The sequence below is a fragment of the Pituophis catenifer genome, unplaced genomic scaffold, assembly GCF_029215685.1.
Source record: "Pituophis catenifer annectens isolate HBS135680 unplaced genomic scaffold, rPitCat1.0.hap2 SCAF_1, whole genome shotgun sequence".
NCBI classification, from domain to species: Eukaryota; Metazoa; Chordata; class Lepidosauria; order Squamata; family Colubridae; genus Pituophis; species Pituophis catenifer.
In genome coordinates, this window is record NW_027256881.1 from 141525750 (window position 1) to 141550115 (window position 24366).

The 24366-nt window shown below is 39.2% G+C and overlaps 1 protein-coding gene across 1 annotated transcript in view; it reads right to left on the minus strand.

Annotated features, from left to right (window-relative positions):
- HS1BP3 (HCLS1 binding protein 3) overlaps window positions 1–24366 on the minus strand; it is a 44081-nt gene that overhangs the window by 7531 nt on the left and 12184 nt on the right. Inside the window, exons 4-6 of the mRNA XM_070955754.1 lie at window positions 24155–24359; window positions 7118–7275; window positions 5765–5900 (exon numbers count right to left, since the gene is read on the minus strand). Of these exons, the coding sequence (XP_070811855.1) occupies window positions 5765–5900; window positions 7118–7275; window positions 24155–24359 (499 nt within the window). The remainder of the gene's footprint in view (window positions 1–5764; window positions 5901–7117; window positions 7276–24154; window positions 24360–24366) is intronic.

Consider the following 24366-nt stretch of genomic DNA (forward strand, 5'->3'; position numbering starts at 1 on the left):
TATTATTCCTGATTTCTTAATCTGGTAGGACTGGAATTTCCTAAAAATGTTTTTAATGCACCTGTTCTACTGGTAGTTCTAATTTATCTATAATAGCTAAGTTTGGTACAATATTCATGGAATCAACTTTGTGCATCTCATTCAGCTTAAGTCAGAACAGAATCTTGGTTTTGATTAGAAAATGGGCAGTGTACGGTAATTATTCCTGAAGATGCTGTGTTAAGAATAAGAATGCTGCATTGTTTGTGGGGTGCCACAAGGGTCGGTCCTCTCGCCCCTCCTGTTCAACATTTATGTGAAGCCGCTGGGTGAGATCATCCGTGGTTTTGGGGTGGAGTTCCATCAGTACGCTGATGATACTTAGCTGTACATCTTCACCCCAGACCATCCCAACGATGCCTTGGAAGTGATGTCCCAGTGCCTGGAGGCCGTGCGGGTCTGGATGGGGAGAAACAGGCTTCGACTCAACCCTTCCAAGACCGAGTGGCTGTCGCTGCCGGCGTCCCGGTATAGCCAGCTGACGCCATCGCTGGTTATTGGGGGCGAATCATTGGCCCCCACGGAAAGGGCCCGCAACTTGGGCGTCCTCCTGGACGCACGGCTGTCTTTAGAAGGGCATATGACGGCCGTGGCCAGGGGCGCTTTTTATCAGGTTCACCTGATACGCCAGTTGCGCCCCTTTCTGGATCGGGACTCCCTACGCACAGTCACTCAAGCACTCGTCACCTCTCGTCTGGACTATTGTAACGCTCTCTACATGGGGCTCCCCTTGGGGTACACCCGGAGGCTCCAACTGGTGCAGAATGCGGCCGCGTGGGGGATTATGGGAGCGACTGGGCGCTCCCATGTGACTCCTCTCCTGCGCGAGCTGCATTGGCTTCTGGTGGACTTCCGGGTGCGCTTCAAGGTGTTGGTGATCACCTTTAAAGCGCTCCATGGCTTAGGGCCAGGGTACTTACGGGACCGCCTTCTGCCACCAATAGCCTCCCACCGGCCAGTTCGCTCCCACAGAGAGGGCCTCCTCAGGGTGCCGTCAGCTAGACAATGCCGGCTGGCGACCCCCAGGAGGAGAGCCTTCTCTGTGGTGGCACCTACCCTTTGGAACAATCTACCCCCAGAGATACGAGTGATCTCCGACCTCCGGATCTTTCGTCGGGCCCTAAAAACTCATCTCTTTCAGTTAGCCGGTCTCTCTTGATTTTATGATTTTATGGTTGGTTTTAAATTTTGATATGGATTTTAAATTGATAAATTTTAAACTATGGGCCAAATTTAATTATTTTAAATCTATTTTTTAATCGTACTTATGTATAAATGTTTTTTATTTTGGCTGTTCACCGCCCTGAGTCCGAAAGGAGAAGGGCGGTATAGAAATTCGAATAATAAATAATAAATAAATAATAAATAAATAAATAAATTTGAAGAGGATATAAATTCTTTGAATCATGCAAATTCAACTTTTTATACTTTCCCTATTTATGGAAGCTATATGTGTGTGAATGCATGAATCCTTCATTCTTGAATAAAAGATCCATTTACAGCTCCGCTATAATCTAGTATTTGACCTATTTATCTAACAAGATATGCCCTTTAAATGCTCTCAAGATGAACCTCATTTTCAAGGTTAGATTTTTATTAAAGATATTTTATACTATGGACTATTTATAAATTTTATTATTTTCTGTCATTGCCCTATTAAATATACATAAATATTGAGCTGAAGTATTTCCTTTAGACTGGTATATACTTTAGAATGCATATTGTCTACTTTCCTTTATACACAGATCATCTTCCTTTAAGAAAAGGAAGAAGTAGACTTTATAAACAATTCTAAAGAGAGTCTCCATATATCCCTTCCTGTAACACTGCTAAATACCAGTGCCTTGAGGGCTCATAAAAACTAATGCACTATATATAATCATGAGTTCAATTCTCAATAGAACGTTGAGTTTCCTAGAAAGATTTGTGGCTTTGTATGTTTGATGAATACCAAACAGGCAAACTTGGCCATGGCATTGCCAGCTGGTGGCCATTTCAAGTAAAAATAATAGAAGTATACATTGTGTAAAAATAGAGAAATCCTGAGAGATGAGATGGCAATCATGTAAAATCTTGTTTATAAGGATGTGAAATAATGTAAGATTGCGGTAGTGGCAAATATCTGTACCTCAGGTGGAGGATGAGGGTGGAGGATCTTTCTCTGAGCTTGTGGGTTGGTTTCCGAAAGTTTCATTACCAGACTAGGTAACAACAGAATTTAGCGAATGTCAGTGTTGGTGTTCTTCTGCTTATAAGGGTTTTATGTGGTCAGTAGGTCTTGTGATGGGAGGGTCACATCATGTTAGGGTCTAGTGATGAATCTTGTGAGGAGGGGTCAGGTATGGGTCATGTCAGGTGAAGGTCTTGTGAAAATGTAAGAGACATACATTTCTTGAATGAGACCTTAAAAAAAGGTAGGCGGTATATGTCATTTTAAAGATGTTATACATTTGGATGTGTGTATAACAGAGTCTCATAATTATATGTGGCCAAACAATATAAACTTCCTAAATGGTTTTCTTTCCCCCCCCTCCCCAATCTTGCTCATATACCAATTTCAGCTACCCCCTTTCTTTCTTAATCACAATGGAAATATATATTGCAGCACATGCTTGCTTATCCATTATTTTGTAGAAACCATTACAAATATCCCGTAAATAACAAAAGAATACGAGGGAGTGGAACATTTGTCCTACTTTATGTGTGTCAGTGACAATCCAGAATAGGCTGTCAAGTTTCTTACCCAGGTTAGCAAGTGATTGTTCCTCCCATTCCAAGCTACATAAGAAGTACAGATTGCAGACTTTCAGGCTTATTTTACTTGACTTATTCAGAAATGATTTGACATAATATACATATGATTAGTGAATGATCTGGTTCCCAGAAATTCATGTTTAATTCACAGGCCTCAAAAAGTAGGATTTTCTTACATGAACAAAACATCTATCTCAGATTATAAGAATAAAACATAAAGGGGCGGGGGGGGGGGGCTCACACATGAGTATATATATTTTCCAGCTATATAATTGAAATAAAATAGAGTTATACCTTGGAGACTTCATGTCTTAAAAGATCAGATGTGCTCTTAAGCATAAAAAAAGCATTAACATTTTCCTCTGAGCAAACTAAGGTAAGTGTCTCTGATACAACATGCTATTACAAAATGTTCCATTATAAACAATGAAGAAGAATCATGTTTCCAAGACACTTCGTGCAATAGAAAACACAAAACTTCATTTTTTTTCTTCTTTCCATTATGAACAAGTTATTAAAACTCTAAAACGTTTCTAACAGACTAACTTCCATTCTCTCCTCCCACCCCAAATTTAAATGCAAGTGCCTCCCTAGTGTTGGTGAGAAGTGATTCAAAAAAAACTCTAGTTAAAATGTGCAGCATAGCTCAGTAAATTGAAACTGTAATATGGAATTATACTATTGGTGAGATCCAGTCTTAAGTCAAATTATCAGCAGATTTATTGAAATCAGAAAGACGTGAATTAATTGTGATTAATTTACCATATTGATTTCAATGGATCTGTTATAGGAACAATTCAGTCTGCAAACAATCCAATGGTTTTTTTTTAGAAAGCAAAGAACTGCTAGAAAAGTAATTGCTTAAAAGTGTTTGGTTTATACCTGTAAGAAATATTTTCTCTATCAAAATGCAAGAACTTATATGACTTCATAAATATCTAGAGTCCCCAATTACTCTTCAGTCTCTATATACTTCAGACACCAGTGTAGAGGTGCGGTGGCTCAGTAGCTTAATGAAACTGCAGATGATCTCTGCTCCAGCGATTCAAGTCCTAGCATTGTATGTCAGATGAGCTCCCATCACTTGCCTCAGCTTAACAGTTCAAAAACAAGTTCTATGCAAGTAGATAAATAGGTACCACTTCGGTGAGGAGATGAGTTGGTACTCAGTTCAGGCGGTCGGATTCCTGCCAGCTCTGAACCTTCCTGGTTGTAGCACCCATTTACGAGGCAGCTGCAGGGAAGGGAGAGGTCCTAGGATAATGCTGCAGGAAAAGCCACTTTTCTTTCTTGGGAAGAGAATGTGTCCTACAACAAAGCTGGTAATTGGCAGCCAAACAACTACTCTGCAATAGCATTGTGGTTTCCTGGCTAATGTAACACCATATGCCAACAACAACAATAATAATACACCAATGGAAATGTAGAGTTTTGAACTTAGTAGAGAGAATTACTATATATTTGTTGCATCTAGTATACTCCTATGTGCAACCATTGTATTTTTCATACTGTACATGGTTTAATTCAGAGATTATAAGGCACCCATTACCATATGTGGTGGACCTGCCCAATGGCGAAACAATATTGGCAAAGGATCAAAATACAAATAGAGGAAATAACACACCAAAAGATAGAACTAAGACCAGAAAGCTTCTTATTAGGCATAGTGAATGGATACTATGAAAAAGAAACAACCTATTTAATTATACATATAACAGCAGCACGAATACTATATGCGCAACACTGGAAGAGTAGTGATATACCAACACCAGATAAAGTAATCAATAAAATTATGGAATGTGCGGAATTAGATAGACTCACAAAGGAATTACAAAATAGGGAAGAACATGACTTTTACTTAGTATGGGAAAAGTGGTATAGTTGGTTGAAAGATAGGAAAGAGATGAAGCAATAGGAAGTAAATAAAATGACCAAATATAATATGATGGAAACAAAGAACAGACATAGATCAATATTAGATAGATAAAAGGGAATGACCAAATAAGGAAGAGTCAAAATACAAAGAGAAATGTATATTATAGTTGCGACAAACTGTACATGTATTGAAATGGATGTTTATATGTTTTTATGTTTTGTACGTTTCATTGTTCTGTTTAGTTTATACGTATAAATAAAAATTGGAGAAAAAAAAAAGAATCTGCCTACAAGCATTATTATGTGATTTGTACCCAGGTAATAGTGTCTGTCAGTCTATCTGCCTGCCTGCTCCCCCCTCTATCCTTCTATCTTTCTATCTATCTCCCATCTTTACTACTTTTATAAATAACTCACGACGACAAACATATCTAATAATCCTTCCTCTTATTTTCCCCGCAACAACAACCTTATGAGGTGAATTGATTCAGAGGCATGTATACCTGAGCTGAATAGCCAACTTATGCAGAACAGAAAATAATGAACTTAAGTCACAATAAAACAGATTTTGCTTGAACTTTAGGAAAAACATGCTAAGAAGAGTTCAGCAATGTAACCAATTACTGAGGGAGGCAATGATCTCCCTTTACTGGATTTGTTCAAGAAGTGGGTGGACAGGTATCTGTCAGGAAATTCTTTAGCACTAATTCCTTCCCTTAGTACAGAGCTGGACTCAATGTCCTTATGGCCTTTTCCGTTCCTATAGCTGGAATGAACAGATTAACTCTTGACTATTGTACACAATTCCTTTTAGCTCTGAGGAACTGCCTAGGAGAAGGATGGATGGAAGTTCTGAAGAGACAAACATGATGATAAAGAATAACTGAAGAACTACAAGAATGGAGGAATCAACTATAGCTAAAATCCATACCTACTCACATTTATTTATACAATCCCAGTTTTGAAAACAGTGTGGCGTTAGTAGGCTAAAGCCTAGAAGTTGTCTTCCAATCTTGGGCGGTTTGAGACAGACAGGCTTGAGGAGAGGCATCACAAGCACACAACACCAAATTTATCATGCAATTCAAATGAATACCTCAATAGTTCTTCCACGTCCTCAGCAGGACTAACATTTAACAGAGGTTCTCTGTCTTCAGTGGCTGTCAGCAACAGCAGTGGATCTCCAAGAGTTACCACTCCACCAAGATCTGGTCCTTCAAATAATTTCACATCTAACATTTAAACAAAAGACAGGCAGAATCAGGCCAAAATACAGTTATAAACAGCAACTATAGTCTAAATAGCAATAGCATTTAGACTTATATACCGCTTTATGGGTTTTACAGCTCTCTCTAAGCAGTTTACAGAGTCAACACATTGCCCCCCAAAATCTGGGTTCTCAACTTCAGAAGGATGGAAGGCTGAGTCACCCTTGAGTCCGGTGAGAATTGAACTGCTGGCAATCAGCAAAATTAGCTTGTAATACTGCATTCTAACCACTGTACCACCATGGCTCTAAATGAGTTGTGTGGGCAAAGAATTTATTGGAGTTGTGTGGTTGCAAGAAGAATTAACATAGAACTAGTTTCATATGATCCGGTTTCATGTAGGCCCCGCCCACATAGAAGAATAAAGAGGTTTGCAAAGTAGGGAATATCAGATTCGATTGATCTAATGTCACATTGCCATGAATCCTGAATTATGTTAAATTGTATCACTGGCTTCCACTGCCAAACTATTTTGAGAGGAAATCAACCCTGAGAGAATAAGATTTTATGATACCAATTCGCTTTTGCAAAGGAAACAGAAAGAATGACCCTTATTCCTTTTTAAACATAGAATTATTTCATTCATTAGGATACCAAATGAAGCATATACTAGGCTTGGAGGAAGCTTTGAAAAATTGCTGCAGTACAATTCTCTAACCAAGAGAATTGGTTAGGGTTAAGAGAATTAGCCTAATCAAGCATAACCAATGGCCCATTCCAGTTTTACACAGTAAGCTGAAAAGTTAAGCAGATACTGTATATCTTATAGACGGGATACAAGTATTGTTTTCTTTCTTTAAATTATCTCAGTATTTTTAAACATTTTGCATGAAGGACTTATGTAATAGTAATAATTAGCATGTTGAACAAGGACTAAGTTCAAACTCCCCCTTGACCATGGAGGTTCACTATAAGATATTTGGTTATTGATGTGAGGATAAGATGGGGAGTGGGGAGGATGATCCAAGACATTGATTTGATCTGCCAGAGAAAATTCATGGTAGAAATGCAATAAATAAACCTAGCTAAAGAAACTAGTTAAGGAATTGCCACTGTGAAATAAGTAACTATATCCAGAATCTAAGACAGAGTTTTACAACCAAAGATTCCATGTTTTGTGACACTTTTTAAAAAAATCCTATAGAGTATATAAATCAAGACACTTGACTATTCATTAATACCTTCTTTGATTGCCAAGATCTTCTTGTTGCCAGGGGATGAAAAATCTTCAGACGTGCCAAATAGTTCTTCTCCCGGATCCACTTCTCCATGAAAAATTGTTAACTTCGTATTACCTTCTTGAGCAGGAGAGGATGTGGGCTTCTTGAGTTTTTTAGATCTAAAAAATTAAATAAACCAGAAATTACTAAGAACCTTCTGGCAGGAAGGATTTCAATTTGGGACATTGGTATTAAATCCTTTTCAACCATGTCATGACTTTGATTTTATTAGCCATGAAAGAAGAAACATGCTGCCATTGCTTCCTGGTTGAACTGCTCCCTGGTTCTGAAAGTTTATTGAAAAAAATAAATAAATAAAGAGTCCAATGTTAATTTGGTCCTTGATCTGCATGGCCTATTGCCATTTTGGAGTAGTGGTTATAGGGCACAGGCTAGAACCAGAAGTCTGTGAGTTTTAGTCTCACTTTAGGCACAAAACCAGCTGGGTAACCTTGGGCAAGTCATGCTCTTTTGGCTCTGGAAAGCAGGCAATGACAAACTATTTTTGAAAGCTTACCAAGAAAACTGCAGGGACTTGTTCACGCAATTGCCAGGAGACAACACAAAGGCATGTGCGCATATATACACATATATACACTGAATTGTCTACACCAAGACTGTCAAACTCGTGGCCCGCAGGCCTGATGCATCACGTGCTGGCCATGCCCGGTTTAATGATGGGGGAAATGTCATGATATGTCTTGTGACAACACGTGTTTGACACCCCTGGTCTACACTATAACCAGGGAGCCGTTGAAGGAACTCTTTCTACGCCATCTGCTTTAAATATGACATATGAAAGATATTAATGGGAAGAATATTTATAGTTGATCATGAAATAGTGTGAAAAAAAATAAATGCGGTAGTAACAGCCAAATTTGTCAAGTCTTTTTAAAAACAAAACCAGAAAATGTTATTCTACTTGGAAGAAAAAGAAAACAATACAGATCCTGAAAATATGTTGACATGTGCTCCCCAGCAGTTCGTAAAGAATGGAAGACAATTCCGAAAAACATATTTCCATGTCTTCTGAAAGTAATGGTAGCACACAGTTGCGGAACACAGGTAAGGCATAGTTTAAATTAATTCAGCAACGCATTTATTAGCCCATTAAAACTGAATATTGTAGCTGGGGAAGCTGGGGACAGATTCTGTGAGGTCTTTTTTCTTTTTTTTCCTCAGGACCACAAGATATAATGAATCATGATGCTACAGCTCCATAAATCAGGGGTCTCCAATCTTGGCAACTTTAAGACTTGTGGACTTCAACTCCCACAATTTGGGAGTTAAAGTCTACAAGTCTACAAGTCTTAAAGTTGCCAAGATTGGAGACCCCTGCTGTAAATAGTATATGTCATAATCCCACCACAAAATGAGTGGCATATACATTCAATAAATAAATAACTGAACCTAACTGAGCTGAACTCTACAGATATAGACTTAAGAATGAATGTTAAACCTGGAAATTTATTAAGAGTACTACTACTAAACTAAACTTGGTTATGAACTAATTTTAACCATTACTGATAGGGAGTGCGTTGCTGCCAGACATCTTACAACTTTCTTTTCTATAGGTATCAGTGATGAACAATTTGGTGACTGATAGTAACTAGCAATGTACATTTCCTAAAGTTACTTCAAAACAAGGAAGCACCGGGCTTCTTAAATCTGTATGTAGCAAGTTCCTCTGTCACAAGCCAAATAAGAGTATCTGTCAGTGGCATAAGATGTACAAATGCAAGAGCAAATCATATTAAGAATATGTCCAACCCCAAAGCCAACAACGGTTAAAAGAATGCATGCTTCCAAATAAGGCTGGTTATGCTGCCGAGTTCCAGTAATGGGGATTAAATTAAAGGAGAGAACACAGAACAAGATGATTGATCAGAAATGCCCATTTATTCAGCATGACATCGACAAAAGGAGCTGAGAAAGCATAACATGTTCCGTGGGAAGAGACAGATGCCTACCCAGCTGTCAGGGCTCACTCACATAGCACAGTTTGTAACTTCTCCAAGTGCCTCTTCTTCTTTCTTTCTTTTTTAAAGTTGAAAGATGGAAGGCTATTTCTAGGGGTTTGTTGCTGCTGGACTAAACAAGTCATGAGCTTCCAATTATCACTGCCATTCCAGTCATTGCTGATTCATTGCTGGTACTCTGAGTAAATAAAACTGCAATGTTCCCAAAAATTGTTCAAATTCTGCAGGAAAATGATACTTTAGTACTAAAGAATGTTTAGAACAAATATATATAGACACAATTATTTCCATTTGCTGAGTAACTTCCATTGCTTCGGAGATATTAAAAATATTATTTTTAAACCATATTCCTTTGATTTGTGTCCCTTTATACAGCATATGTCTTCTTATCAGAAGAATGAAAAATAGTTTTCCAAGATACTTCCCCATTGATTTTGTTCAGTTGCTCTATATACATGATAAAGCCAATACAGGTTAGAATCGGTTCACAGTACAATGCATATGGAATGTCTTTTGATAAGGTCATCTCTCTTGGGTTATAACTTTCTTGCAGAAGAAAAAGGAAGAGATAAAACTTACTTCATAAGCTGCCATTATAGCATGAATTCACTTTGAGGATGATAGGAAATACGATTTGCTTAATTACAATGATTAGAAATGATAGTTTCAATGTTAATCAAACTCTTAAAACTCAGTAAACGATAAAATCTTATCCTAAGCAGGGACTGCTCCTCAGTCCTCTTTTCATTTATCCCCTCTGAACGTTGTTATATTTTGTTTTGTAAAGTAAAATTAAATCAAGCTAGCTTGGATGTCCTTTGCCACCTAAGGGGGACCTGAAGAAAAGCAGGATTTTTTCACATTTCCCTTGCAGCATGTCTCACGATACATCTTTCACTAGAAAACCTTAGGTTGCCTGAGTCTTCGATGATACCCTAAAGGAGAACTGGAACAGTTATGATTCAAGAAGACCCAAAAGAAGTAGGGAGCTGTGCACAGCTACAGGTAATGGAGAGATAACAATAGAATTTTCAGTATCAACTGTTCCATATACACAGAGGTAGGAGGTCTATTGAGTCCATGCCTAATAAGGAGAGAACTAATTATTACAACCTTTGTGATATGTTTATTTGAACCAGGTCTTTTCAAGCATTACTTAAAATTGGTAGGGAAATAATAGGGGAAGATCCTACCGTAAGGCAGCTTGTAAATGCCCCATTCGGCAATATATCATAGAACTTCATAGTAGGAACAAGTGAGGGTCGAACACAAAGTCACTTGCTTCCTTGTTCATGATTTTCAAGTACAGGTGGTCCTCAACTTATAACAGTTCGTTTACTGACCACTCAAAGTTACAATGGCTCTGAAAAAAATGACTTATGACCATTGTAGCATCCCCAGGGTCATGTGATCAAAATTCAGACACTTGGCTACTGACTCATCTTTATGACGATTGCAGTGTCCCTGGGTCATGTGATCCCCTTCTGCAACCTTCTGACAAAGACAATGGGGAAGCCAGATTCACTTAACAACCGTGTTACTAACTTCGCAACTACCGTGATTCACTTAACAACTGTGGCAAGAAAGCTCATTAAATGGGGCAAAACTCACTTAACAATTGTCTCATTTAGCACAGACATTCGGGGCTCCATTCTGGTCATACGTTGAGGACTACTTGTAGTAATGCCTGAAAAAAAGCTGCAGTACCATTCAAGAAAAGGGATGGTCCCCACCTGCAATATGAGGATAACAATGCTAACCCTGAATTCACAGTAAAGGGAGCTCAGCACATCGGGAGACAGCCCCAAATCCTTGAAATGGGAAATATTTATATTGTTCCAAGAAACGTATTTGGAAAATGTCATTATGCAGCAATTCATAATACATATACAAGGTCGGTTGCTATCTTGATTATATTTTTATACATAACTTGAGCAAACCTTGGTATCTTATGAATATTCAATTGATAGATAGATCCAACAAATACAATTCACAGGACTCACATTTAATAAGCTAAATGACAGACCTGTTAAGAAATGATATCTGGGATTCAAAGGGCTATCAAATTGAGAACAAGGGGCTGGCCCGATTGAAGATGCTATGACCTGGTGGAAGTTGGGCCCTTTCGCCCCACCCCCCACCCCTCTGAAGCATAGATTCCTGGATATCATAGATATCAGCCACTTGCTTTTCAGGCTCTCCTCATTCCATATGAGGCTTATCATGAATAAATGTCTATGAAGATTCTCAGTCATCCAGGTCACGGTTGTCCCAAAGGTGCTTTTTCAAGAGGCAACTGGACTTTCCGGTTTTTCTTGGAAGATGTTTCGCTTCTCATCCAAGAAGCTTCAGAGCTGAAGAAGCTTCTTGGATGAGAAGAGAAAAGTCTTCAAAGAAAAACCGGAAAGTCCAGTTGCCTCTTGAAAAAGCACCTTTGGGACTTATCATGAGTAGTAGAAAGGGGGCAAGTAAACAGAGCTAACCTAGCCCTGTAAGTGGATTTTCAGAGCTAGTTGTACTGTCCTTTGAAATCTGGCCAGGGTCTGTGAATATCTACAGATCTGAAAAGGACAGGACAAGCACAGATGTTGCTCTTCAGTCTTTTCTATGTTTCTGTACTTATCTGTACTCTACTGTTTGTTACTATTTTGGCCAGGCAGTCAAAAAAAAAGTAAGGATGGAAAACATAATATCCTATTAAAATACAGATAAACATAACTCTGTCAAGGAACCAGACTTACTTATTTTAAGATTTTACAATGTAAATTAAGTCTGAGTTGGCACATTGCAACCATGAGAACCACATCGTACTTAAGTCTGCAATTCTACACATGCTTTTTTTGAAACAAGAGGAAGGAAAACAGGCAACACAATGCTTGAATTTACAAGCCAAAATTTATTGAAAGGTAAGTCATAGCATATATGAGGAGGACCCAGATTGTTGGGGGCTGTAAACCATTTAGAGGGGGCTGTAAAGCATTGTGAAGTGGTATGTAAGTATGTGCTATTGCTATATTCAGTGTAATCCCTTTTCCAGGAAACAAGCACTGAAAAACTAAGAAAACAACTTATGCTTTAGTTGTTCCATTGTAAGAACAGTGGGGAAACAATGTGGGTTTAGTTAGGTTTGTATCACATTTATAGTTGACTTTTGGTTGGTTGTTATTATCTGACATGGGGTAGCTGAGAAGGTTGGAGGCAGTGGTGGGTTTCAAAAACTTTTACTACCGGTTCTGTGGGTGTGGCTTGGTGGGTGTGGCAGGGGAAGGATACTGTAAAATCTCCATTCCCACCCCACTCCAGGGGAAGGATACTGTAAAATCTCCATTTCCTCCTGATCAGCTGGGACTTGGGAGGCAGAGAATAGATGGGGGCGGGGCCAGTCGGAATTTTTACTACCGGTTCTCTGAACTACTCAAAATTTCGCTACCGGTTCTTCAGAACTAGTCAGAACCTGCTGGAACCCATCTCTGGTTGGAGGTAGACCAAAGGGTAACAGCAATGACAGATAGAAGTAAATACGGTGAGAGATGGGACATGAACTGTTCCAAGGAAAGAGAGAGTGCAAATTTCTGCTTCAGGGCCCCAATTTCAACTCAGCGGCCAGATATCCAAATCACCAGCTACACTGGGATCAAGTTCATGCTCTTGAATGCCAGCTCTGTCTGCAATAAATTTAACCACCCAATGATTTTTCCATTTAAGCATTTATTTGCACTGTATTACGGCTAATTGGCTGCTGCTGTTATGTGATGGATATTTCTTGTGTGGCAACAAAAACAAGGAAAACCCAGCTGAAACAAAGAGCTAAAGCAGGCATTCCAATAACTCCTTGCTTTAGTAGCCAGTGACAACCAGCAAAGGATACTAAGATATACCAGAAGAGTACTGGCCACGTCAATGCCAATGTGTTTGAATGACTTTATTCGTAAGAAGGAGCGCGTACATTCACAATCATCTACATACACACCACGAATAAGGCTTTTAAAAGCCCAAGCTGACTGAAGCTTATTAGAAAGGGAAAGGATGAACAAAAGGCAACTGAAATCCACTCCCATTAACACTTTCTACTGTCAACAAAAGAGCTCTGTGAATAGAATGATTCAACGTTTCCTGTTCCTCACAAGCAGAAGCCTCGGAGCACTTGATGAGGTAATGCACATTTGGAATTCTTGGGGCGGAAGAGCTGAGTCATGCTATTATTATCAATCCCCTCAGACAAAAGAGGCTTCAAGGTCTCCCCTCCCCAGCTCCAAAGCCGGAGAAGAAAGAAGGCACGGGTGCAAATATGCTGTGGCACATGTCGGTCTGTACTTTGAAAAAGGTACCCGCTTATTGTTCCCAAATTGCAAAGGAGCTGCGAATATTGTCCGCAGCTTGACCTGCTTTAGAGCAGGGGTCTCCAACCTTGGCAACTTTAAGGCTTGTGGACTTCAACTCCCAGAGTTGAAGTCCACAAGTCTTAAAGTTGCCAAAGTTGGAGACCCTTGCTTTAGAGCACAATAACCTCTCAAAATTCAATATTTTTTTTTTTCCCAAGTCTCCAAGCCTTCGGTCCTTTTGATGAAAAACTCACCTCATCGAAGATCAGTCTTTCCCAACATACTTGGTTTTTCTATGTCTAAGAATGAGGACTCAAAAGGGCTGCATTTGGTTTAAAAAAAAAACATTAACCACTTCCATTGTCTCATTAATCCACTCAAAGAAACATTTTCTCAAGGTCATTTGCTCAGACTTCATTGAACATTCATGGTATCACACCATCCCATTTCATATATGAAATGGTATAGAGCAGGGGTTAGCAATCTGTGGCTCTGGAGCCGCATGTGGCTCTTTCACCCCTCTGCTGCAGCTCCCCGTCATTCAAAATATGCGTCACAACCGCCGGCATGCGATTTATTGAGCTTTTCAACCCCCGGTAGGCCAATCATGGATAAATCCAAGAAAAGAAAAGTTTCAGAAGAAAACAGGACGTTTAATTCGACTACATATGCTAGTTTTGTGGCCGCTCAAGAAATACTCAGGCACGGGAAGGGTTTTGTGACTCACAGCGTTTTCTTTTCTATGGGAAATGGGTCCAAATGGCTCTTTGAGTGTTTAAGGTTGCAGACTCCTGGTACAGGGTCTCCTGCTTGAACAGGGGGTTGGACTAGAAGACCTTCAAGGTCCCTTCCAGCTCTATTCTGATTGACTGATTGACTGATTGATTGACTGAGTGAGTGAGTGAGTGAGTGAGTGAGTGAGTGAGTGAAATGAAGCTGCAAAAGACTGGCTGATTGTTGCTAAATACACTACAGAAAAAAGAAGAGAGGTAGAATGCCTACAAAAGCAGCTGTAGAATTTAAGCTACAAATGTGAATTTGTGGATGTCTATCCAATCCTGCCCCGCAAATGGGCTGCCAGTGGTTATGGCATAGCAAAATAGCCACCTCCTCAAGTACCTGAAATAAGAACTTCTCTAGATGTCAGGAACAAGGTTTCTGATAGAATCATAAGGGGACATTAGAGGTGTTCTAGTCGAACCCCTTACCCAAGGCAAGAGTCCTAATACGACTGACTTGCCTTCTCCCATACACACTCATCTTTACTGTGAATGTCTAGATCTATTTTCAATGCAGGGAAGAGTGTGTGTGTGTGAGAGAGAGAGAGAGAGGGGGGGGGGAGGGGGGGGGGGAGAGAGAGAGAGAGATCACCACCACTGGAAGTTTGATATGCTACAGCAGATGAACATTTTTGTAAACTTAGTTGTTTTTTTGTAGACCATAACATAATTATTTTGACAGGCAAACTCCCTGACCTAAGCAGATTTTATAGCTTTGAACAAATAACTGATATCTCTCAATTTCACTTTTTCCTACTTTGTACAATTGAAGTAGCAAGCTAGAAACACAATTCATGGAAGGGCAAACACAATAGAAACAGAAAAAAAAAAGTAAATGTAGGACATTAAAGCATTTTGCAAGGATGGGGTTTTTTTTGTTTTTGTTTTTGTGGGATCTTTTAAGTATCTGTGACATTGAGAAATATTTTCCCCCACTAAGCATTTAAAATTATTGCCCTAAAAATGCTTGCTGCGAGTTTTGATAGGCTTTCCTTGGAAATGAGATTTATTTTGAGGCTGAAATATTTTGAGGGAAATGTAATGCTATAACTGATGGACCTTTAGCTCACTGTATAATTATGTTCAGATATACTAGCTATAACAGCTATAAAAATATGCTTTCCTACTGATTTAGGTTGAAAGTTCAAACAAAGCAAAGCTATACATGTCCTTTTTCTTTTCTGAACGCTTAAAAAGGATATTCACAGGCCCAAATGTAGGGTTGCCACCTTTCCTGGATTGACCTAGAGACTTTAGTTTGAATCCCCTATTTCTGGAATATGTGTGATGGTAGGAAGGAAATTCCTTTCTTGCACCCAGCAATGCTTGCTAGGTGATTTGTCAATATGGATTTACTGCTCGTTCAAAAATTCTCGTCCTCCTTTATTGTAATTAAAAATACTCTGCCTGATAGATGATCATTCATTTCCAGACAGGTGTTAATAAGTGATTCCTCTTTCAAAGCTGTCTCTTGCAGATACAAGGACAGGGCACAGGCCCTTCTGCTGCCCACACCAGAACAGCTATGGAGAATAGCACTTAAAGGTTAAGGCAGAATGGCCAGGCCTGAATCAGCCTAAAGTGGCCAATAGGAACTGAATGGGTCCCACTCATGATGGAGTAGCTGAGAAGCACAACAAATGCACCTAGATAAGAAAGGAAACCTCAGTACAGCTACAGATGACTTAAAGCTACTTTAAGTGTGAACTGATCCATTGCCATGGGGTGAAGTATCACCAGTTTGCTGCTGCTGTTACGTAATTACATATCTCCACCCTGGTGAATGAAGTGATGCCATGAATGTAAGTCCTGGTGCCTGGAGGCTCACATTCTGGATAGGGAACAGCAAGCTTCAGCTGAACTCTGTCAAGACTAAGTGCCTCTGGATATGAGGGCTTTATGGTTCCAGGACCTGGCCATCTTTGGTGGCAATCATGGTTAGGAGGAGCCTTACACAACTTCTCACTTCACCTAAGGGTTTTGTATATTTGTTTTCCATACTATTTATTTCTTAGTGTGGATTGCTGTGTGCTGTCTAGAGTCACTGTTGACGAGATGGACAACTATATAAATTTGATAAATAAATATACATACTGAGCAGTGGTGGGATTCAAACAATTTAACAACCGGTTCTCTGCCCTAATGACTGGCTGGGTGGGCGTGGCCATGGTGGGCGTGGCAAGGGAGTGTGACAGGCAGCAGTCGGCCTCCTGCACCCTCCTGGGAGCAAAAACAGGCTGCAGGGGGGACGCACCGCCCCCCCGCAGCCCATTTTGGGCCTAGGAGGCCTCCCTGAAGCCTCCTGGGAGCGAAAATGGACTGTGAGGGGACCATACTGTCCTCCATGCCCCATTTTGGGCCTAGGAGGCCTCCCTGCACTTATCTGGGAGGCAAAATGGAGTGTGTGGGGACTCCTGGGAGGGGCGGGGAGCGGCGGGGCCCGCCAGGAATTTAACTACCAGTTCGCTCAAACCAGCTGAATCCCACCACTGATACCAAGGCTTACAAACTTGGTTTTATTCATGTATTTCTTCTCCTATTTCCCCCATCCTGCATACATGCTGCTCTTAAACTCTAAAAGGATAAATCCAGCAATATAATATATTAGTAACGTGTTGAAAGAGTGTTCGCCACTGTAGGAACAGTCTTCCCTTGAGACCAAATCAAGAAATAATGAGAGTTAATTGGGGCTAAAGTACTATTTGGCACTGCAGGAACTAACTTCCTGCAAGAGCACTCTAATATTTTTTTTTAATCAGAACTACTATCTATACTCAGGGAAACTTGTAAAATCACCACAACTCTGTGATAATTGCTTTTACCTGGTACCTGTGGTGGTCTTTTTTTCCAACACAGAGGGGAAAATTATTGGGTTAGTGTGAATTGGCATGTAGGTGTTTTTTGCTGATCTGTTATCAAGATACATTCTGCCTATCAGCTTACAGAAACGGTCATTTACAATAAATGGCAAAATGCACTGAAAGGAGGGGCGGGGAAGCCTGAAGAGGTATTTCTGTATTTGCTGGATTCTCGCTGGGTTGTGTAAATTAGACCAAGAGCTCATCAGCACTCGAGTGGATTTAAACACCTATATCTTTCAACATTGTCATTATCTTGTGAGAGAATCTAAGCAAAGTTGAGTGATTCTTGGATGGGAATCTATGCTAAAATCTCAGGGCTGTAGTCTAGTTTGGAAAGGAGCAAAATCTCCCCCCCCCCAAAAAAAAAGATAATAGCCACCCACTTTTCTACTGTCCAAAGAATCAGTGTGACTCAGCCCATATACCCAACAAAAGTTGAGTATGACGTAAACTTGCTTTTACCTGGAAACATCTTTACATCCCACCAAGGACTATAGAAAAATCACAGTCTATGTATATGCCCAGCCAATTCGATTTGTCAGTGCTGATGCACTTCCTTCCAGAATCAGGGAAGTGTCTCTGCAGCAATGCCTGCCTTCTGGAATGAGGTTCCCACTGAGATCCAGATGGCTGCTAGCCTGCTGGTGCTTCAAAATGACTTGAAGGCTTGGCTCCTCTCCCAGGCCTTTAGGAGAATGAATGAAACCCTCTTGCATTTGTTTGGTTTCTATTTCTTTCCTTTCCTTTTCTTCTCTTTTCCCTTTCTTTCTTCCTCCTCCCTCCCTCCTTTCCCTCCTTCCTGTCCAGTTTTTATCATCTTTGTTATCATTTATTCTTTATATTTGTTTGCTTTTTATATTCTTTTTCTTGTAAGCTACCAGAGTTGTTGATTTTTTTAAACAAAAAAACCCACATTTCATAAAAGAGAAGCCAAGGTCAAGTGAAAATCATAGTATTGAATTGACAAAAGCTACTAACCAACTGTGGTTGTATTGACAAATGGCTGGGATTGGACGTATGGCTACGGCTGACGTTACTTGGTCCTAGTTTTTTGTTTGTTTGTTTGTTTGTTTTTAAATTTGATTTATATGCCACCCTTCTCCGGAGACTCAGGACGGCTTACAATGTGCTCAGCAATAGCTTTCATCCTTTTTGTATATTTATACAAAGTCAGCTTATTGCCCCCACAACTGGGTCCTCAGTTTACCTACCTTAGAAAGGATGGAAGGCTGAGTCAACCTTGAGCCTTGGCGAGATTCGAACCTGCAGTAATTGCAGGCAGCTGGTCTTAATAACCAGCTTAATAACAGGGTGCCTTAGACCACTGTACTACCAAGGCTCTTAGTAGTACAGTGGTTAATGGTCATCTCCCTTTCAGGACTTGGCTTGTAACTTGGATGTCAAAAGTAAAATAACAAACCTACCTGAACAACCCAAGCACCTCTGAGCTGTTGGCCAAAGGAGATGCAGGCTTCAATTTATACAGGTAGTCCTTGACTTACAACAGTTCATTTAGTTCGAAATTGCTACGGCACTGAAAAAAATGACTTATGACAACTTTTCACACTTATGACCGTTGCAGCATCCCCATAGTCACGTGATTTACATTTGGATGCTTGATAACTGGTTCATTTTTATGACCACTGCAGTGTCCCAGGGTCATATGATCACCTTTTGCAACCATCTGACAAGCAAAGTTAACGGAGAAGTCAAATTCATATTACAACAGTGTTATTAAATTAACAACTGTACTGATTCACTTAACAAATGTGACAAGGAAAGTTGTAAAATGGGGCAAAGCTCACTTAACAAATGTCTCACTTAACAACAGAAATTCAATTGTTCAATTGTGGTCATAAATTGAGAACTACCTGTACATCAACATAACCTTTCATTTTTGTTTTTTAGGGTATCATCCAGGCAATTAATTACTGAATGAATTTATTACAAAAAAAAACCACCCTACTCTCCCATTTTCTTCTACCATTTAAAATAACTTAGAAACTACTTCAAAAGCCAAAATTGCTTAGGACAGCGTGATGACAAATGCCCAAAGCAAGGCGCTTGTTCAAAACAACATTGATCAATATTAATGCAATTAATTGCTGACCTCAAAATGAATTGTGACTTTCAAACTACAAAGTGGCATTCTAAGGGCTTCCCAAACCCCTCCACCAAAACCTCTCTGTCTCACTCAAGCCTGTCCATCAGCAACCACAGGGTTCTCAACAGAATCGTGAAAGCAGCACCACAGCATTTGCTGAAAGCTTCAGCCCTTTCATACATATCTGTGAGGGTGTGCCAGATGTACGAAAGGATGGATCTTGCAGGGCGATGCCACAATGCTGCTTTTATCAGTTTGACACACACCCTTGCCTCAAGCCCTCAGTTGTAACAAACCCTGTCCCTTAGAAAAGATTGTCTCCATTGGGAACATCTGCTTCGAGGCACACCTGACGTGCTCTCAAAGGGCAGTTCTTGAAGGCTTCCCTTGTTGCTCCCTACATCAACAGAGAAGATCACGGGTGCATGTCCTGTATCTTCTCAGTGGTGCAATGAAATATCTGCAAGCACACAGCTGAGTTCAAAGAATACCAAGGACCCCCAGGGAATATTCCATATCATTTTGTTAAAAGGTAAAGGTAAAGGTTCCCTCACACATATGTGCTAGTCGTTCCTGACTCTAGGGGGCGGTGCTCATCTCCGTTTCAAAGCTGAAGAGCCAGCGCTGTCCAAAGACGTCTCCGTGGTCATGTGGCTGGCATGACTAAATGCCAAAGGCACCCGGAATGCTATTACCTTCCCATCAAAGGTGGTCCCTATTTTTCTACTTGCATTTTTTACGTGCTTTCGAACTGCTAGGTTGGCAGAAGCTGGGACAAGTAAACAGAAGCTCACACCGTTACGCGGCACTAGGGATTAGAACCGCTGAACTGCCAACTTTTCGATCGACAAGCTCAGTGTCTTAGCCACTGAGCCACTGTGTCCCTCTCATTTTGTTGCTACCTTGTAAACATCTAAAGTTTTACAGCCCAAATATGATAGATTATTTTTCTTTTGTTACTTTACTATATAGAAAAAGAAATTGTGGAAAAAATACAAAAAGAAAGAAAAAGGAGGAAAACATTTTATTATACGAGAAGAGCTTAGTGTTTTAAACAACATTAAACCCTGACCATATGAAATATTATTATTAGTCTTCCCATTATGTTGATCAAGAGCCATCTCATAAATAGAGAGTAAATACATCCATCCATCCATCCAAGATTGTAAATCCAGAAAGAATTGTCTTTTCAGCATAAAGGTATACTTTTTTAATATACCTCATCTCGGAAAATGCTTATTTCTTAATTCAGTGATAAATTTCAAATTTTTAGATGTGCGTATTTCCTTTCAGGATAAAAGGAAATTATACAAATTACATAAACAGAATAAGCAGCAGCCAAAGAAATTAAAAACATAGGAAAGAACACGACAGCCAACTGAATCTAGTTTGCAGCCACACCATTCAATATATTTTTTCATATCTTTCAGTTCTTGCGATCCATCTTGCTTCCATCCCATCCATGCACCATTTTATAATTGATTTTTGTGCTTCAATTTTTTCGACTCTCTCTTTTAGGAGATTTCATCAACTTCTCCAGCTACAGCCTCCTTAAATTTCTCTTTCCCTCACTTTATTCTTCCTCAAATAATTGCTTTGTGCTTCACTCATCATTCCTTTTCCTTTTATGACCAAACTATCTCAAGGTATTTACTACATTTTGTACTGGCTCAACATTCATTCATCACCCTTTCATTCTTGACTCTATCTCTCCTTACTTTATCATACACACTTAAGTACCGAATTCCCACTGCAGTCAATTTAATGTTTCTCCTTCAAGACTCAAATCTCAGCTCCAGATAACAAATCACTTAGGAGTGAAATACTAAAAAAATAATCAAATAGGAAACAAGTCTGATGTGAAGTTGAAGACACACATACACACCATGCTATGAAGGATTAAATGCTGTAGGGCCATCAAACTAAACTTCAAAATATCAGCTTATTAACACTTTCCATGTACAGGAATTAAATTTAGTTGGAGTAGCGTTAATGTAAAAAAGGATCTAAGCTTGATTAAACTTTCTAGTCGTAGTTATCTAATCCACAGATAAATTAAAAACTTATTTAATACACTTATGGAGAACATCAGGGAATGTTTAGCAGAGCCATAGTAACAAATCCTATATAGTTAATAAAATGTTTAATCACAAGTATTAAAAATATCCTTCCGGCTCAGTCATTTCTCATTCTGCCACAAATTTTAGAGACTCCTAATCTAAATTATTCTATCTCACACAGATTTTGAATTTCTATTAATATATACTTGATATATATTTGTTCTTCCGATCTAGAGTGAAGATCTTTCTCATGCAGGAAATATAAACTCCTAATAAAACAAATTAACTTTAATTTAACTTTAATTCTACAAAATTTACATTCTACAAAATGACTAAAGATGACACAAACAGAAAAACTGCATATTAACAACCCAATATTTGAAGAAAAAGAAAAAAATATTCATTTAACTGAAACACACTCAAAACCAAAGAAGTTGAAAACTAAGAAATTTTAAAAATCAACAAAGAAATAAGAGACTTTTTTTTTTTAATTTGATTTATATGCCGCCCTTCTCCAGAGACTCAGGGCGGCTTACAATGCACTAACCAATAGCCTTCATCATTTTGTATATTTATACAAAGTCAGCTTATTGCCCCCACAACTGGGTCCTCAATTTACCTACCTTAGAAAGGATGGAAGGCTGAGTCAACCTTGAGCCTTGGCGAGATTCGAACCTGCAGTAATTGCAGGCAGCTGTTCTTAATAACAGGGTGCTTTAGACCACTGTACTACCAAGGCTCTTGGTAGTAAAAGAAAGATAGAAAGCAAAAGTTAAAAATTGGGAGGGGATAGAAACTATTTCTACTGGGGATTTCTTAGCTGACGTATATTGAAAATACAATAGAATATGATCTCCCACAGTCGTCCCATGTGTCTAAAAAATATGGACTGTAAAATTAAATTAAATTAAATTAAAATTAAATTCTGAAAAAGACGGCTACTTCTTTGCTGCAGGTGATCCCAGAATAATAAATTTTTCTATATCTTTTAGATCAGAAATTTTATTTGGCCTAATTATTTAAATCCTAATGCTGGACTCTGGAAGAGTTCTTCTTCCAGAGGTTGTGAGTGCTCCATCATTGGAGGTTTTTAAGAAGAGATTGGACAGCAATTTGTTTGGAATGGTATAGGGTCTTCTGCTTGGACAGGGAGTTGGACTAGAAGACCTCCAAGGTATCTTCCAATTCTCTTATTCTGTATTCTGCATCTAGAGTATGCAGGGAGGAAGGGAGGAGAAGGTAAATGCACAATCAAACCCAATGATGGGTAAATTGATTGCCTTCCAAAAGTTTTGGATTTTGATTCAAACTAGATTCAACCAACAAGGCCAGTGCAAGTGATCCTGAATTATAATGCAAAAAAATCTGAGAGGTGTCAGCTTTCATGTTTGCTCCTCCAGCCTAATCAAGGAACTTAAGCAGGTGACTACATATCTCTAGGCGGCCTTGGCAAAAGCAACTCATGCCCTTGTCCTCTCCCAATTGGATTATTGCAATGCACACCACACAGGGCTTCTTTTGAAAAGTACTTTGAAAACTACACATGATTCAAAGTGCATCAGCTTGCTCACTGATGGATGAGATCTACTGTTCACATATTTATACCAATACTTTACCAGAATGCTTCCCGGTACAATTTAAAGTGCCAGTGTATGAATGGCTTTTTTAAAAAAACACCCAAAAAAATTCTGTAAACTGCTTAGAGAGGGCTGTAAAGCAGTATAAAAGTCTAAGTGCTATTGCTGTTTAACTTGGCCTTTGGGTACCTACATAGCCACTGACTTCAGTGGTTCCTACTGATCCAGTAACATATGGATACTTAAGATTCCTCCCCCATATGAGATGTGACATCCAGAAGAAATGTTTATTGTTTTTAATCAGGAACCACCTCCCACCGAGTTTTATCACTACTGAGCTTTAAAGAAGCCTTAAACACTGAATGGTTCAGAAGGGCATTTATTTAATACCGGCCATCAATATGTCTTTTATTGTTGTTGTTACAGAAATGGGTGGTTAAGAGTTCGACAGTTTTAAAAAAAATTATTACTGTTCTTGTATTTCTATATTACTATTACCTTTATTTTGATTTATTGTATGCTGTAATGAGACTGGAAGGGTGCTTGTGAGTGTTAAGAAATACAGAAAAGTGATACTGTCATAAAATATGGAAAACTATCTTGTTTCATATATCAAACATCTGACTTCTTGCCCCTGGAGTTTCAAGGATTCCCTTTCCCCTTGATAATTTGTACAGCTGTTAAAACAATACTATTCCACCATGCTTTTGCAAAAGATTAAAGGTTTCTACTGGCCATCTAGAGCAGGGGTCTCCAACCTGGTAACTTGTGGACTTCAACTCCCAGAATTTCTCAGCCAGCTTTGCTCTGGGAGTTAGTCTTAAAGTTGCCAAGGTTGAAGACCCCTGATCTAGAGAATTTCTATTACTTGTATGTCTTTCTTTTATTTTGCATTTTTATTCTGTTTGTCTACAACCTTGATTGTGTTAGCTTACAAAAAAAAGTGAAATAATCGCATTTTCTCCAACTCTTTTACTGGTCACCATCTCTTAACTAGGAACACAAGGTTGATGAATGATCCAAGGCTGTTTGAACTTTCACCAGTCAGTATGCAAAGTACATGCTCCCCCTCCTTTTATTTCAATTGTTTTGCATTTCTTTTAATAACCCTCAGAACAACTATTGGGAGTTCTAAAATGTTTTTTATGAAATTAATTCTGAATTCATCTTGGCTGCAAAAATTCAGAATTTTGATGACAGCAAAGAATGGGGGGGGGGACCTAACACTTTGGGCTGCCTGATGGTCATCTGTAGTTTTACACAACCACAAATACAATAGCTCTAGGATAGGAAAAACAAAATTGAAAAAGGCATACTTGAGGACACCAAGTGGATCCACGTCACTGTCTTCCTCTTCTGTTTCCTTTTTGGGCTCCTGGCTTTTAAATGAACTGAACTGAGAAATGACATCAGGTATTTTTTCCTCTTTGAAAAAATCAAAGGCTTCGGTTTCGTCATCCTCTTCTTCCTTCTTGGGAAGGTTTTTACTCTTGACATCAATGACACTAGTGGATCTGGTTCCTGAAAA